The 16,174-nt window shown below is 35.0% G+C and overlaps 1 protein-coding gene across 1 annotated transcript in view; it reads left to right on the plus strand.

The window, feature by feature from the left end:
- The window catches only part of TNPO1 (transportin 1), a 75,153-nt gene extending 67,886 nt beyond the window's left edge, over window positions 1–7,267 (plus strand). The window contains exons 24-26 of the mRNA XM_063319691.1: window positions 1,095–1,169; window positions 3,937–4,079; window positions 5,652–7,267. Coding sequence (XP_063175761.1) covers window positions 1,095–1,169; window positions 3,937–4,044 — 183 coding nt within the window. The 3' untranslated portion in view covers window positions 4,045–4,079; window positions 5,652–7,267. The remainder of the gene's footprint in view (window positions 1–1,094; window positions 1,170–3,936; window positions 4,080–5,651) is intronic.
- The last annotated feature ends 8,907 nt before the right edge of the window (window positions 7,268–16,174 follow it).

Genomic DNA, 16,174 nt, shown 5'->3' on the forward strand with positions numbered 1-16,174 from the left:
AAACCTAGGCTTTTAAAACAAGAAAGAGAACAATAACAGTAACCACCCCTTCCTTCTTAAAACTTGGTTAGGGAAGATTCTGTTTCAACTTTGGATATATTGCCTAAATAGTCAATGTGGCAAGGAACATGTATCTGTTTAAAATAAATGGTACGTCTGAAGAATAGAATATGACTTGCTCTTTAGTCTCCACACCTCCAAAGTAAAGCTGTACCAATGTAATATTTTCTAAGAGGAAAATTAAGATGATTTTCCCTCTCCTCTGCCTGGAATTCTTCTTCCTGAAACATAAGAATTGAGCTTCTACCTTGTTTTGAAATATTTAGTTCATTTCACTTAGGCCTTATTCTGTATGTAGCATTTCCCTCTTCTGCTGTCCATTTGTTCTTTTACATAGCTTAAGGGGAGGTGACAATTAAGGTTTCTTTTCATTATCCCATCTCTCCTCTGTAGTTGTTATCCTCAGTTCCTACCTAAAAACATGTGCATTATCAACTTAGTGATTAAAAACAGGTGCTTTAATGGTGTAGTAGGAGGTAATATGAGACAGCAGATGAACTAAGCATAGGGATTTTGGGGTGGCTTTAGTTTTGAACCTGTATGATAAGGTTCAAAGATAAGATATCCTGTGTGTCCCAGAAAAAACTTCTGGTTCTGCTTAAACAAATACAACAGCTTTTTTCCCCATCTGGAAATGCATGAGAGAGAGCGTGCTGTGACTGTGGCCTTGAGTTTGTTACTTGTTATTAAGGTGATTAGTTCTTGAACTTGGCACGTGTACTGGAAGAATTGTTAGGCAAGTGAGGTGTGGGAAGGGAGAGTTGTTTGGGTTTTTTTAACTGTGGTTTTATTTAATCAAAAACACAATTAAACAAAGATATTCCTACACTCAGCTATTTCTGTTTCTAAACATTTAGGCATACAATAGCTTACCATTATGGTCTGGATTAACTATAGAAAACAGATACATAAAAACAAAAGCAGTTGTGAATTAGGGTCAAAGACCCTGCGTAGTTCGTGGAATGAAGATCAAGTGCTGTTTTTCAGACCTATAAATTGAGGTTTCTAACCTATGTGATTGTTTAATCTTATAGGACTTTATTTTTTTTTGTGATGCTGTTGCATCGTGGATTAGCCCAAAAGATGATCTCCGAGACATGTTCTGTAAGGTAAGGTTTCTAATGTAACAGTATATCCTTACAGTGGTTGGTTTGGATCCTCTGTTTTTTCCTTGCTTTTTATTTCCATTGTTAGCGCTTACTGTATTTGTGGTCATGGAGGATTTTTTGCAAGGTCATAAATTTTCAGACAAAACAACATTAAAATCCTGTTGTTTTTTTTTTAATTGATATTTTCTTATATGCATTTGGGTTATTCCAGATTTTTTTTTAACACTGTTGAAAAGTTCACTTGAGATCTTATTTAAAGGGATAATCATCCTCAAACAACTTTTCATAATGTCCATGCTACTGTGTTTTGCCTGCATTTGGATGAACGGGGGTGGTTTATACCACATTTAACACTTTTTTTTTCTAGAAAATGAGATTTTTATGGTTCAAGGCTTTTTTTTCCATGAAGGTACCTACTTTATTTTGGAGAAATACCTAGAAAATTGCAAATGAAAAATATCCCAGTAGTATCCTGATCTGTTTCTTTCACTCCCCTTGAAAATAAGTTTTCAGGATTGCTTAGTCCTCCTCAGAATCCCTCTTGGATGAGCAAGTTTCAAGAATATATCCACAGACAAAGTCTCAATAGAATTTAAGCAAAAGGACTGTTTGCCTTGTGTAAAATTAGGGGGGGGGGGGGGGGGGGGAAGCCAGAATGTGATTTATTTTGTTTTGGCACTAGTGTCTTAGATTTAAGGAAAAAAAAAAAAAGGGAAAGAAAATAAATTTCAGTTTCATGAACAGATGCTGCTATGGTTCATCAGTGTGGCTTGCTCCCCTCATAAGTTGTAAAGTGAAATCTGTTTTTGGACAGATACATGTCAGAAGTTCATGATACTCTTAAAGCAAAAATGGAGCATATTCCTAAGTACTTAGTAGGATCATGAGTCAGTATTGGCACTTTTTCTTCAAGTAATGCCCTGTGTGAGCATTAGAACAGAAGCTAGAACTTTTGTATCCTATCTTTAAAAGCAAAGACAGAAATTTCACTGTCCCAGTTAGCCTCTCAGATAACTGGTACCTTTTGAAGGAACATTAGGTCCAGGAAATGCACAGCTGCGGGTATTGTAGCATCAGCAAAAGGAAACAGCAAATACTTAAAAGCTTAAAAGAAAGTTCAGGATGCTGTCTGTGGTTATTGTCCAAAGCAGCCTCAGCATGTGTTTCTGCCCTGGTCCTTTAGCATTGAATACTTGCTTCAGTGAGTTAGGCTCCTTTTTTCAGATTCTTTCCAAGTTATATCCATGTGGGATCTAATGCCTTCAAGCTAGACACAATCTTGGTCATTTGGCATAAGGACATCCTTGCTTTTTAAAGTGTATTCTTTTGTCTTTTTGCAATGCAAGAAGGGAGACAAAGCTTTCTTCAAGTGACGGCATGCACGGTTTTTAGATTACTTCTTCATGAATATACGATTGCTGTAGTCCAGTTAGATGTTTTTCCAACAATAATTATGCCTTTCAGGAACAATGGAAGAAAAAATGGATTGTCCAGCTGCCAGTGTTGAAATCTAATCTAATAGCCTAAGAATTTTATCACTTTTTATAAAAGCAAGGTATCTGAAGACTGTAGCTGAAGCTCACTTGCTAAAACTCTACTGAAAGATAATTTTAAAAGTGTTCCTTTTGCCATACCTGAACATTCTTAGATTTTCAGTAGCTTCTTGGCAGCTGGCTAACCTGACTGTTTGGGTTAGGAAAGAGTCGGTGAGTCTCTGTGAGCCTGCCTGTGGAAGGTCTCTTTCAGGGAGAAACACAGTAAGTTAACTGGTGACACTGTATTGTCAGTATTGCTACATCCTGTTTCAGAACAGCTCTGCCTGGGAATGTTGTGTTGAGGGTGAACTCGGTACCATGAGCTTTAACTTTGGCGTTGCCTTTTATGTGAGGATCTGTTCATGACAGACTGTTCCACAATTCAGTATCATTGAATTTAAAAAAGAAAAACAAAACTAGACTCTCTTGGCATAATTTTGTATGAGGAGGAGCCATTTAATCTGCTTTTGTTCTTTCTAATGTTTACCTTTTAACCTGCTATTTACAGAGCTAATATACTAAGACCTTTTTGATAGTATAATTTAATTTTCTTCATTTTTCAGTTAATTTATTATGTTGGAAGGTCCAAACTGAAACCTGTTGATTTATTTTTTTCCCTGTTTCACTGGCTTTTGACTGCCACTGACTGTGGATCCCTGTTTTTTCAAAACACAAAAGATTTTAACAGCTTCCTTTTTAGTGATATTTGTCTTACTCCCAAGTAAAATCCCAAGTAAAAAAAAAAAAAAAAGGAGCCCTGGCAGGATCCTTTTGTATTTGTGCTAGAAACTGACAGGTATTCATTCTGTCAAATGCTGGCTGCAGTTTTGGCTCGGCTTTCTTCCCACAACACAGTACACATTTAAAAAAGAAATGTTAATACAATTATCTTAAGATATATAGACTGTCAATTGATAAAAAGTTTAGCATTCTGAAATGGCCTAGCTCTAGGTTGTAAGTCACCTTACTTATTAAAAATATACATATAGATATGTATATGCACAGTAATTTGTGTGGGTAGCTATATTCTATATGTTACCTTTAAAAGAAAAAGCATTTCTGTTAAGAAAGACGATACTTCCTCTGTTTCTTAGTAGCATTTCATTATTAAATTGGAGAATTCAAATGGACAGACATACAGTCCAGCAGTTTGTGGCTTACTTCCTATGTTGCTAGTAAGTAATGTATCTTCTGTTAAGTGATTATCTTGACTTCTCCCCTCTCATTCGTAGATTCTTCATGGATTTAAAAATCAAGTTGGGGATGAGAATTGGAGGCGTTTCTCTGACCAGTTTCCTCTTCCCTTAAAAGAGCGCCTTGCAGCTTACTATGGAGTTTAACCTCATGCACTGTAGCTGCAGTCCCATAATTAGAGGTAAGCACACAAATGCTCCTTGCTAGACAGAGCTGTAAAACAGACTTCCTCCCTGTTTGCATTGTATGAAGTATAATTAATTCATCAGACTAGAATTTTTCAGATATGCTGGATGAGGTATCTTTCCTTCCTATAAGAAGGAAAAAAAAAAAAAGGGCGTGATAGTGTACCTAAATAATGGTAGCTGTAGGAAAAGCACTTGTCTGACTCTCTTATTTTATTTTTACAGAGAGAGAAAGAAAGAAAAGTGAGTGTATGATACACGTGGTAGTGTATCAAGTTAAGGTTGGAAGTGTAGCTATAACAAAGGGCCGATTCAAATTTAATAAGAAAAGTGATGAACATTGATCCTGAAGCCATAATACTAAAGACACAGGCTCCCTTATGTCTTACGAATGAGTAGAAGGCAGATGTGGTCTAATCAGGAATATTCCTGTAGGATAGGAAAGCAAGTTTGTTAACACACTTTAGCCATGAGAATTCCAATATAGTCCTAACAACATACTAGATGATCTTTGCGCTGAGTAAAGGGTGTTATGCTAATCTGTAACTCTACTTTACAGTAGAGCTTGATGTTTTGGGGAGGCTGGTATGTCTATTATTGCCATAATGTTCTGTTTTGTGCACCAATTCAGAATTGTTATTTCTGTGCAGAGAATGATTCAACTTCAACTGAGAACAGTGGTAGTGCATTCTAGAATAGTTGTATTATTATATCACCTTGCTTTGTGTGCTATCTGTGCACACTGTATAAAGCAAATTTCCTATGTGTTAGGCAGTGTGAGGCTGTGAAAAGATTATACCGCCCAAAAAAAGAGTGTGAATTAGGTTTATTTATTCAGTCTTTATATAATTTTATACTAGCTGTAGAATTTTTGTACTGAAATTATGGGATCAACTCATATAATTCTGTTTTATTGTTGAATGGACAACTATTTAAAAGTTACCCAAAGATTTTTTCCATGTCAGTGACATAAGAAGTCATGTTTGAATTATTACATCTTTGATGTGAACAATGGATTTAAAAACAAATCAAATTTCAAACATTTACATATTTATCAATGAGGGCATTTTAGTTCTGACATGAGGGTGTTTTCGCTGCCTAATGAAGAGGAATCCAAAGTGATAAAACTTGCCATTATTCTCAGTTTGAACTGAGGAGACAGTATGGCTATCTTGTTTAATCCACCTAAAATGAAATTGTTACATCAGTAGCAGATATGTTTAATATTCTTTCTCAAGGTCATAACTACCTCATAATTTTGTGCTAAAAATGGAAACACTTGTTTAGAATATATAGGACTGCTTTTATCTTAAATCTAAGCTTAGCCACAATAGTGGAACTGTCAGTGTAGCTTTAAAGCATGTATTGTTGTTTCATGAATAATAATTTACCTGATATAAATGGGCTCTTTTCTTAACAGACTTAAAGGGAAAATCTAGGCATAAAATTGTTTTTTAAGGTGGCACCTACTGCTTAAAAAAGGCAAAAGAGCTCTTTGTTTATGCACAGATCTGTCAGTTAAGGTTCAAGGTAAGATTTAATTACACCTTTGTCTTTTCCTTTTACAGGTCCTTCAGTCTGGGAGACCATGAGGGAGCCTCTGCACCCAGGGAAAATGTTACCCTTTACTGGGGGGAAGGGTAAACCAGTAGGGAATACAGTACAATCCCAACCCTACTGGGAGGGGCGGGAGGGAGGTGTTGCCGTCACTGTATTAAGTCGATGTTGGGAAATGTTTTAACATCTGGAGCTTTTGTGGGTGGAAATCTGTCTCCTATTACAACTCTGCACTGGATGTGAAGAAGAAAAAAAAAAAAAGAAAAAAAAAAGAATCTAGTCACAAAACAGCACATTCTGGAATATTGTGGGGAATTGTACCAAAATAAGAACCATATAATTGAACCATAGGGACATAGGGATACGTAAAGAGGAAAACTATTTTGCGCACAATAAAGGAAACCTAAGAATGGGGGTCACAAACAGTAAAAGGCTTTCTTTTTTCTTTTATGTTTTTTTTAAGTAAGGGTTTTCTACATTATTTCATCCTGCTTGATGGGATTCCTAGGTATTTGCATGTTAACGAAGAAGAACTACACAAATGAAGTTAGTACAGTTAAAATGCAGCTTGTGTCTGTATTAGGAGCAGGCACTTGCAGTGTACAATATAGAAACCCCATCATAAATTAATAAAGGTTAACTTGGACAAAATGAAGCAACCTGCAAGCTGCCAAATGAGTCACTCCTTTCATTTTTGGGGTTAAGGGGAGGGACACTTCAAAGGAAAGATTGACATCTTAATTTTTACATTAAAAAAGGAATTAAAGTAGTGGATATGATTTGATTATTGTAATTCATTAGATTTAATTTCTAGAGTAAGGCATTATTCTTAACGTGCAGTTTAAGGTTCAGGCATGCGTTCTGGCTCATAGTGATCAGAAGTAATTTAAATTAGTGGGAAAGTAGCATGCTTGCATCACATAGAGTGAAATTGGTATACATTTACCTATGTTGCGCCAGTTTTGTGTTGCAGTTTACCAATTCAATATAGCCCTGCATTTAAAATTCCTTTTTAAGATTCTGTGGAATTTTTTTTAAGAATATAGATATAAAGTACTGTAGTTAACAATTAGGCCTTGAAATACCTTTTTAGGATCTTTAAGAATAGGATTGATATTTGTATTGTGTGTAACCTGCACAATGTGGAAAGCTGATATAGCTGTGCAAAATATTTGCCTCTGTGCTGTCAGTGTGATGTGCTTTCTGCATGGTTATATACTAGTGATTTTCTCAGAATCTCTAAAAATGAGTTACATGGTAAGACCCGTTAAAGGCTGCGTAAATGTTAGTTGGCACGTAAAGACAATTGTAGAAGTTGATGACATGATTGCTATATTTGTGTTTATTCCCACTCAACATATTACCTTCTACGCTTTCTTTTTGTTCAAAGCATGATCTTAAAGAGATGTTTAAGTTAATGGATGTAATGCAGGGTATCTACACTGTATCGGCGCATGTTGGTGGCCCTTTGTGATGTAGTTAAATGCACAAGGGTGCAAGTTTAAAGCTACAGAGTGAAAGTTGGTTTGGATCCTCTTCATTTCATTTGTTTAGCTTTTCTGTTGTGTTTTTTTTTCTCTACTTACATGTATTCCTGTGAATAAATCCTTGTTAAGTTAACCCTTTACTTTTCCTTCCATGTGTATTTTCTTATGTACTGTGAATGTGAAATCCTAACTGGTACACTTGATCTTGTGTCCATCTGAAAGTGGCAAGTCTTTAATAATTTAGATTGCCTAAAGAGTATCCCATGATGATAAAGGAAAATGGAGAGATTTTTAACTCTGCTGGTCAGAGGTGAAGCCACACCTTTCCATTTTTCAAGTGCTGCATAATTAATCTGCAAAACAAAATTAAGCCATAACAGCCTTTTTGTAGATTTAGTTTCTCACCTTTGCATTGCAGAATGGATACTGGATAACAGTTTTTGGGTTTTTTTTGTTTGGTTGCTGTTTTGTTCATTAGGGGTTTTTTTTTAAGAACTTGCTCTTCTTTGCATGGTTCTGTTCTTTGACTGTTGGATGATTTAGCCATTGCACTGAAGTTTGAGCTGTGTGAGTGTGGACTTATAAATGCTGTTAAGAGTTTTGATTATTTTTTTTAATGCATGATAGCATGCATGTTTTACATGCCCCTCTTCCCACACCCTTTTTTTTTGGCTTTGCAAATTTTAATGGATTATACTGAAGAATAGTTTGGACATGTACTGTATGAATTACACTCAGTAATACTAGTACATAGTATTTATTCAATTTGGTCAAAATTGCATGTAATAACTTGCTTTCAAATTACATTGCTTTATTAGCAAATACAAAATTCATTCTTAACGAATAAAGCTGTAGTAAATTAGTAATAGTTACTAAAAACACTTGAAAACCAAATTCTGGAAGGAAAATAACTGCAAACCTTCAAAATTTAGCAAGGTGGGATATTATTTTAGACCCAAACTTGCTCTAATTTTGAGTGTGTTTGTTTGAACATTAGGGAAGAGTTTCAGAGAAATGACATCAAAAAAAATTGTAGAATAGAAAACATACCAAATTAATACTGTAGCATAACAGCTAGAATCTGAGCTTAATTAAACTTCTTAAATTTCAGAAAGCCCAGTTAACCAAATAAAACCACTCCACCTCACCTCGGATTAGTTTAGGATGCCACTTTTGTACATACGTATTTTAATAGGTATTTGTACAGATGTGAACTGATCTGGTATAACAGCAAGGAAAGTAATTAAAATGAGGCAGAAATAAACAGTACTGACAAAATAGTCTTTTGTATCAGTAAGTTCTCTCATGGTATATTTTAAAGCAAATAAACCACATTCTTCATACATAATATACCGCAGAGATTTGCAGAAGCTATTTAGGATATAATGTGAGGTAAGAAAAGTTCTGAATCAGCATTAACATTTATAGTTCAATTATTGCATCATGGGATCTATAAAAAGCATCTTAATTCTTGTGGTGTAGTCTTGACAGTTCTTGAATGTTGACTGAATGTTTTTACTGGTAGAATTGTGAGTTTGTCTTTGTTACATTCCAGTGTTTCTGCCTCTTGGCATGCTAAAAGCACGGCTTACTTCATTTGCTCCTTACACACTGAATAAAGTGCTGTTAGTGTGCTAAACTACAGAAATAGCCGCTGCTAAGTAATGGTGTAGATTTTCTACTTGAATATTTTTGTTGTAGGAACCTCAGGAGGTCAGTGTTTACTGTTTTTATATATGCCTTTTTCCTGTTTTGAGTTTCCCTTTTTGAAGGATTCTGAGAGTGAACAAAAGCTGCTGATCAACCTAAGTTGGTAACAGAAAGTGTATTTAAAATCCTTATAAATGCATCTTTTTGGCAGTTCTAAATTGCTATTAAATTAGTCTTAAGTGAAGTTCAATACTAAATTTTTTTCATTACACATTCAGGAAACAGCTCGTTTCATTTAGGGAAAAAGATTAGAATAGTTCATTATTTTAACCAGTGCAAGCAAAAATAATCAATTTTTGTAAATTTTTTCCAAAGCTTGATTATTTTCTAAATCAGTGAATATGTATATATTTAAATTGTAATAAGCTAATTCTTATGCTTTAGTTTATTGCTCCTTAAAGCTTGTACTCAAAAGATCACTTTTAGAAAAATGGGTTTAAAATTTATAATCATTATAATTTTTAAAAATTATGAAGTAGCATAAATTTTGTAACTAACAATATTGATACACACTGTGATTTATTTTTTTTGTTAGGACTTTCATGTTAGCATCAATCTTAATTACTTAAACTGCATATATTGTATAATAGTAAAATGTATATTTTAAATCTTCAAGTGGCTTTCCTCAAGCGAAACTCATTGCTACTTAGAAATAATCAAATACTAGCTTTATCTCAGGTGAATACTCTTGTACCCTTTTTGTTCAGAACACATGCTAATAAAAATGTGTCTTAATTATATCAGTTCATATATTTAATTTAGGCAGCTCCTCTGTCTTAAACTTACTCTAAATTAACCTTCTACTGTGGGACAATAATGACTTTTGCTTCACCTATTTTATTCATATTGAATGTATTAACAGATAAGGTGCAAAACCATTCTTCCCTTGAGGAGAATGCATCCATGTTCAAATAACTGAAATATTTCTTGAAAAATACTTCAAATGCAACATTATATTGGGAATCGTTTGTTTCATATTTTGTCAAGGAAAGAAGTTGCAACTTAACACTAATTGCTTCAATGCTATCTTTTTCATGGGGATGATAGATGCATAAAGCTTCTATGTAGGGTGTAAAGAGTAACTTTTTATCTTAGATAAAGGTTAAGCTCTACAATGAAATGGCAAACATTCTGCAATTATCTCAGATAGACGCTGATGTAGTTTGCATACATATATGTTATATATTACATAAGTATTTCCAGTAACCTCATCTTGAATAAATAAAGCTTGATCAGTAGCTGTGTATTTCACCCACCTATGCATTCTCCAGAATGACTTGCATCCATCAGTCTTCTAAGTATTCTTCAATAGATACTGTTTTTTGTCTGCCACTGATGCTTGCTCTTTGCACTTAATGGTTGGAGCAAGCCAGTTTTAGATTATTTTTAAATGGGGAACTGAGGCAAGTACTCTTGTTGCTTGCCTTGTAAGAGTATATTCTACTAAAATAATGATACTTTCTCACTTGAATGTACTTACATGAGGGAAGTTTAAAATGGCTCTATAAGATGAATCCCTGTGTGGTGTTACAGTATACTTCAAGTAAACCAAACCCACATCTCGAAGAATTCAGCGCTTACAGTATAGTATCATTTTTTTCTATAAGCTGGTTCTATTGTGCTACTTTCGCCTTAGAGTATCTATTTCCTTACTTTGGGTGAGCAACAAAATTGAGAAGGCCTGGGTGTTTTTTGTGAGGACAGCAATTAGAAAAAAAACCATTGGTATAAGCAGGTTCATTTGGCTGTTGAAATCTCCAGTGTAGTAGTACCTTTTTTTCCTGGGAAGAGATAGGTAGTTATGTTGTACATTGTCTGACTTACTAATACCTAGACACTTCAAACTTTTAAATTGGATGCAGTAGACAAAATAGTTTAAAATGAAAGATGACTGGATCTTTCTGCTGACAACTTAGGTTGTATGAGTTTTGCTTGAAAGCTTTAAATCTGATGTTTCTGTATTTGCCACAATGTTGGAATGTTTCCTTCAAACATATCCTCCTGCAACCTCTCAAACTGTACTAAATTGAGTGATATTTCTTGAAGTCTGCCTATGTGCTAACAGAACTTCATTTTAAATAGAATATGGTTTTAATTTTTGATAAGCTGCTGAATTTTAAAGAGTTTTTGGGGCCACCAAATATTTTGGATCATGCAGAGAATATATATTGTACTGTAGTAATTTTGTATTTACATTTGTATGATGTGACATAATAGATGTGAATGTTAATCACTGCTTGACTATGTTAATAAAGTTGTTTAAATATAGATGTTGCATTCCAATTTTTAATGAAAGATTAAAATTTTGTGTTCAGTTTGTTTTGCCTGACCCAGTAGCGCACTCTTCTGGTTCACACATGTAAGTTCTGGAGTATCTTGAATAAGGATTTTAACTTTGTCTGAAAGAAAATGATCTTTGGATAAGTTAGGGTCAGTTCAATTTAGATGCTTCATGCTGCTTGGGGGCAGATGAATGTAGAAATAGGAGGTGTATGCGAACTGAAATTAATGCCTCTTGGGTGATAACTGGTAACTGCTTTCCTACTGAGAAGTGGTACGTTGAATCTTTGTTTGAAACAGCTGATGCTTGCTAAGTCTGACCAAATGGGAAAGGGGGGGGGGGGGGGGGGGAGGAAATTGTTCTCATCTTGTGCTATCAATAATGTGAATAAAAAAGGAGTAAACTAGAAATAAATTCTTCAAGCCTGAACCAAAATTTGCAGTGGTCTTCATCTAATTCTGTCTAGGTTTTATGGGACCATGATAATAAGATCTGCCCTTCCATTTATATAACTTCCTGATACAGTGATAAAATGAAAGTACAAAGCTAACAGTAGTAGCCCTCCGGACAAAAACCACCCATGTTGCTTTGAACATTTTATGTTCACTTCAATGTTTAACAGTTGGTCAATAGCATGTAGACAATTTAGTGTATTACTTATGTCTAGCACAGATAGCTTCTATAGGTTAAATTAAATTCAATAAAATGCATTGTTATAACTACTTACTATAATAAAATTTATAGTAGAAATTAGTTGCTGCACACTGTCCTCAGCTGAAAGTTTGCTTAACAAAGGACTTCGATTTCTGCCTCCAGAAAGAGGCGGTGGCCATGATGTAGCTGTTAGCATCAGTGCAGGTGCGTAGAGACCAAGGGGATGAGCAGAGAGATAGTTCCTGTTGGCTGAGGGCACCAGTGGCTCTGTGGAAGGTGATGGGGGAAAGTTTTGTTTTCTTTCAAAGAGCCCTCCCCACTCCCCTGGCGTTGTGGAGTACGTATGGTAGAACACCTTGCTGTCAGTCAGATATTTTGTTCAAGCCTCCTGCTATCAGCTCAGAGCCTGATCTTAAGCAGTGGCCTCTGATTTTGAGGTTGAGGTTAATTACCACCTGTATGTACAAACAAGATGAGTCGAGTAAGTACTGGGATCTTGAATAAGTGAAATCAATGTTATGACTAAATTTGTGGTCAGATTGTGACAGTGCAAAGGATTGTACTTTCAACATAGACCATGCTATTTCTTTAAAAAAAAATTACATCTAATTTAAAGATGTACTTGAATGAAAAGGCATTTCAGTAGGAATATTTTGTGTGTAAAATAATTTATGTATTTTAAGTGCGCACAGAGTAGATGTTAGTAGCTTTTGTTATCCCAGAATGACTCACAATGAAACATACTGTTTATATAAACTTATTAATATGCAAAGTGCATTTCTTTCAGAGGCATTTACCCTTGTTTTGCATAAAATGAGCAGCATATACCACTGAAGTGTCCCAAAAGACACGCAAATATTATAATGAAAAATGGCAGACTTAAAATTAGGTCATTTCCAATAATCAGTCCACTTTTCAAGGAAAACAGATGCAATTGTGCTGCACATATACTAATGCATATATGTTTAAGTTATGGCATAAAAGGAATTATTTTTGAATCATAGTTTTTCAGGTTTTTTGTGGCTCCAATTCTTTTTTTGCCAGACTTTCATTTGAATCATAAAAGTGAAAATTGAGGTATTTTGTAGCTTCAGGTATAAATAATTTCTGTTGAATCTTAATCTATATTTAAAATATAGAAATAAAACATGTTGAACTGTTATGCTAATAGTTTTACCCATTTTTCCTTTTCTTATTGCCCCTTGGCAAAATGGATAGTCATAAATTTCTTCTATAAAATACACAGAACTTAAAGTCTTCCCCTGTGTTTACAGCATACAGGTTAATTTGGATGCATACCTACTGCAGTATTACTATAACTGATACCAAGGTTTTTACGTTTTCCATTATTTCTGTCTGCACCCCTAGTGCTTAATACAAATGCCAAACAGAATTTTGTTTCTCTAATAAAGTACTGTACACAATGAGAAGTGATGTTAATTTGCCGGTCTTTTTACCCTGAAATGATTGTCAAGAAATGTCCTTACATGTACGGCATATTTAATTTGCAGATTTCTCAAGCTATCTTTCAGCTTTACATCCATGTTGACTTGTTATGGGGATTCTGCGGTTTGCAGATACAGAAACTTGAAGGGTTCCATAAGATAGTTGCACCTCTTTCTCCAGTACTCTGCCATAGGAAGATGTAGACCATTTTAGTTTTGCTTATTCCCATCTTCCTTATTGAAAGCCTTGCACACCAAAACTGTTGTCTTTAGGGCAAAACCAGATGCAAACTAGCTGGAACCTTAGACCGCAGCTCTCGTTTGTTGCAAGTATTCACTCATCCGTGTAGCTGTTTCTCAGTCCATAAGATGGCAGTGTTTAACAGGGGGCTGTTGGGCAAATAATCGCCCAATGTAAAAACTCAGTTTGTCTAAGAATCATGGGCATCTTGGCTACTTTTATTTCTTTAAAAAATAACCAAACACCTAAGCCTCAGTATCTTAATTTCAAATTTGGCAGGAATAACAGGATGTTACCCCATGTATGCGGAGACAGGAGGCCCTCTAAATCATTACTAATACCAGTCTGCACATCTTCATAAGCACTTAGGCTTTAAGAGTTTTAACAAGGTGATAAGGACACTGTGAAGTTCATGTCTGTCTTTCAGCCACTCAAGCTGGTGGTTGTCATTAGTAAGCACTAGTGTGTATATCTATGGATGTTGTGAAGAACCAAAGGTACGAATTATTTTCATATAGCATGACTTCTGACCAAATGCAAACCATTCACTGCCCATCCTGTTCATACTGCCATTCTGATTTTTAACATGCAATCCTAATTAAGTACCTGTATAACCATATCGTTTTACCTCTTTCACAATATTTCAAATAGCTGCTTCTTACCTAGACAGCAAAAACATCTTTCTAGACTAATATCTTTCATTATTTCATTCACTGTCTTTCATAAACATTCCCAAGCCTTTGCACTTCCTCTTTTGTTAGTGTTATAATAATTATAAGCTTTATTTGGTTTAATTAAGAACAGAAGCACCATTTATTCCATTACACTGTACTAAGAATACTTGCCTGAGATACCATGTAATCTTATTATCTTAGCTTCAGACCCTTCTACCCCCAGTTACCTTTTCTGTTTCTATCTTATCTTATAACCACAGTGGATAAGAATCTCTGTGATCTAGACACCACATCTTGCTTGTGTGGCAGGCGCTATGGAGAACTTTAGTAGTAAGTGAAATTATATCATCAGAGCTTGCTCTTCACACTTCAGGTTTCTTTGCTTTTCATTGTATTCAAATGCTTCAAATACTTCAGTCTTTTTTCATTTAGGTTATTTTTACTAGTTGACTGCAAATAAGAAGCTGCTTCAAGTTCATTGATCAACATGTTTGCAGGTAAGTGCCTAAAACATGTATGCCCTGTTGAATATATGGATGCATCAACAGTATAAATTCAGCTAACCATTGAATGTATCCTTGACGGTATTACAGCGTAATAATTTATCATATTATTTCCCCATCTTACATAAAATATAGATGGAAAAACTCAGTATAGCGTTTCTGTAGTAATGCACCTACTGAATATATTAGAAGTCTCCCATTTTTTCATGCAAGGCTGAAGTGTGTCTAGAAAAGTCAAAATGGAATCTACAACCATTAAGCTATTCCAGTTTGTCGGTACTAATGTTCACTAATGCCTTCTAATCCTTCCATTTGATTGGAGGTTGATTTGATGAAACATGCTTTTGGCAGCAACAGAGCAGAAGAGTAATAAAGGTGGAGTATTGGCACCAAGTGACTCACTATGAAACAATGCTGTTGAGCTCCTAATTTAAGTAATTGAAGTAATGAATGGGACGTGATCAAGCTTGGTGACTAGATCAATAGAACTGCGCATTTAAATACACAGTGAGTCAGATGCAGCCTAATGGAATACATCATTCCAGGGATGTTGAAAACAGTGTCATTAAAACGTGCTGTAAATCTTCAACAGAACACAGAAATCATTACTAGCTTTGGACGAACTTCGATGAGGTATTGCACCAAGTTAAAAAAAATTTAGTTGATCCCTTACTGTAATAAATGTGGCTATCTGTAACCCTGTGCACAGTACTTTTGGTTATCTTAAACTCAGAAAAGATGTTAAAAACATCCATCCTATCCAGAAGTGTAATGTAGGCCATAATCTCACCAGCGATCTCTCATCAGACCACAATTTGAGTTTGTGCATGTATTTCAGAAAATGCATGCCCAGCCTGTTTTAAGATTGGGTTGGAGAATTCCTAATGCTCTTTTAATAAATTGTTTCAAGTTAGCTGTATTTGCTGCTAACTTTATAATCTCTTTCTCTGACTTAGATTTTTTTTTTCCCTGAAGTTTTTCTAGCTTTAACTTCTGTCTATGGGATTTCATTATACTTTTTTTTTTTTTTTTCCAAAAAGGCTGCAATAAATGGCTAGTCCTGAAGGTAATGTGTAGGTCATAAGCAAGTGAATTATTAAACTTCTCAGTAATGTCTGCAGGTATTCAGCTACAATTGCTTGGTTAGAACATAATCCTGGTGTGTTTTAAATCCTGGAAGGTAACCTGACAATACATACCAAAGTTAAAGGACTCTGGAAAGGGACTTAGCCAACAATTCACTCTGTCTTCCTTTTCCCCATCTTTTGTTCTCCACCACAGTGTTTACACAATTCCAGCTATTTGTATCTCTTTTGGTGCTCATAGTCTTCAGAAAATACCTCAACTGGCAGTATAAATTCCTGATTACCTATCAAAAGTCTTTGTGTAGATTTTTTAACAAGGACAGTAAAGAAGAAAAAAAATATGCATTTTTCAAGGCATACACCTCAATCTGGTATATGAAATACATATCTGTATATAAAATGGCTCCACCTCCATCTGCTACTTCAGGTTCTCTTGAAAAATAAAGTGCAATGT

Source organism: Chroicocephalus ridibundus, chromosome Z, assembly GCF_963924245.1.
Source record: "Chroicocephalus ridibundus chromosome Z, bChrRid1.1, whole genome shotgun sequence".
Lineage (NCBI taxonomy): Eukaryota > Metazoa > Chordata > Aves > Charadriiformes > Laridae > Chroicocephalus > Chroicocephalus ridibundus.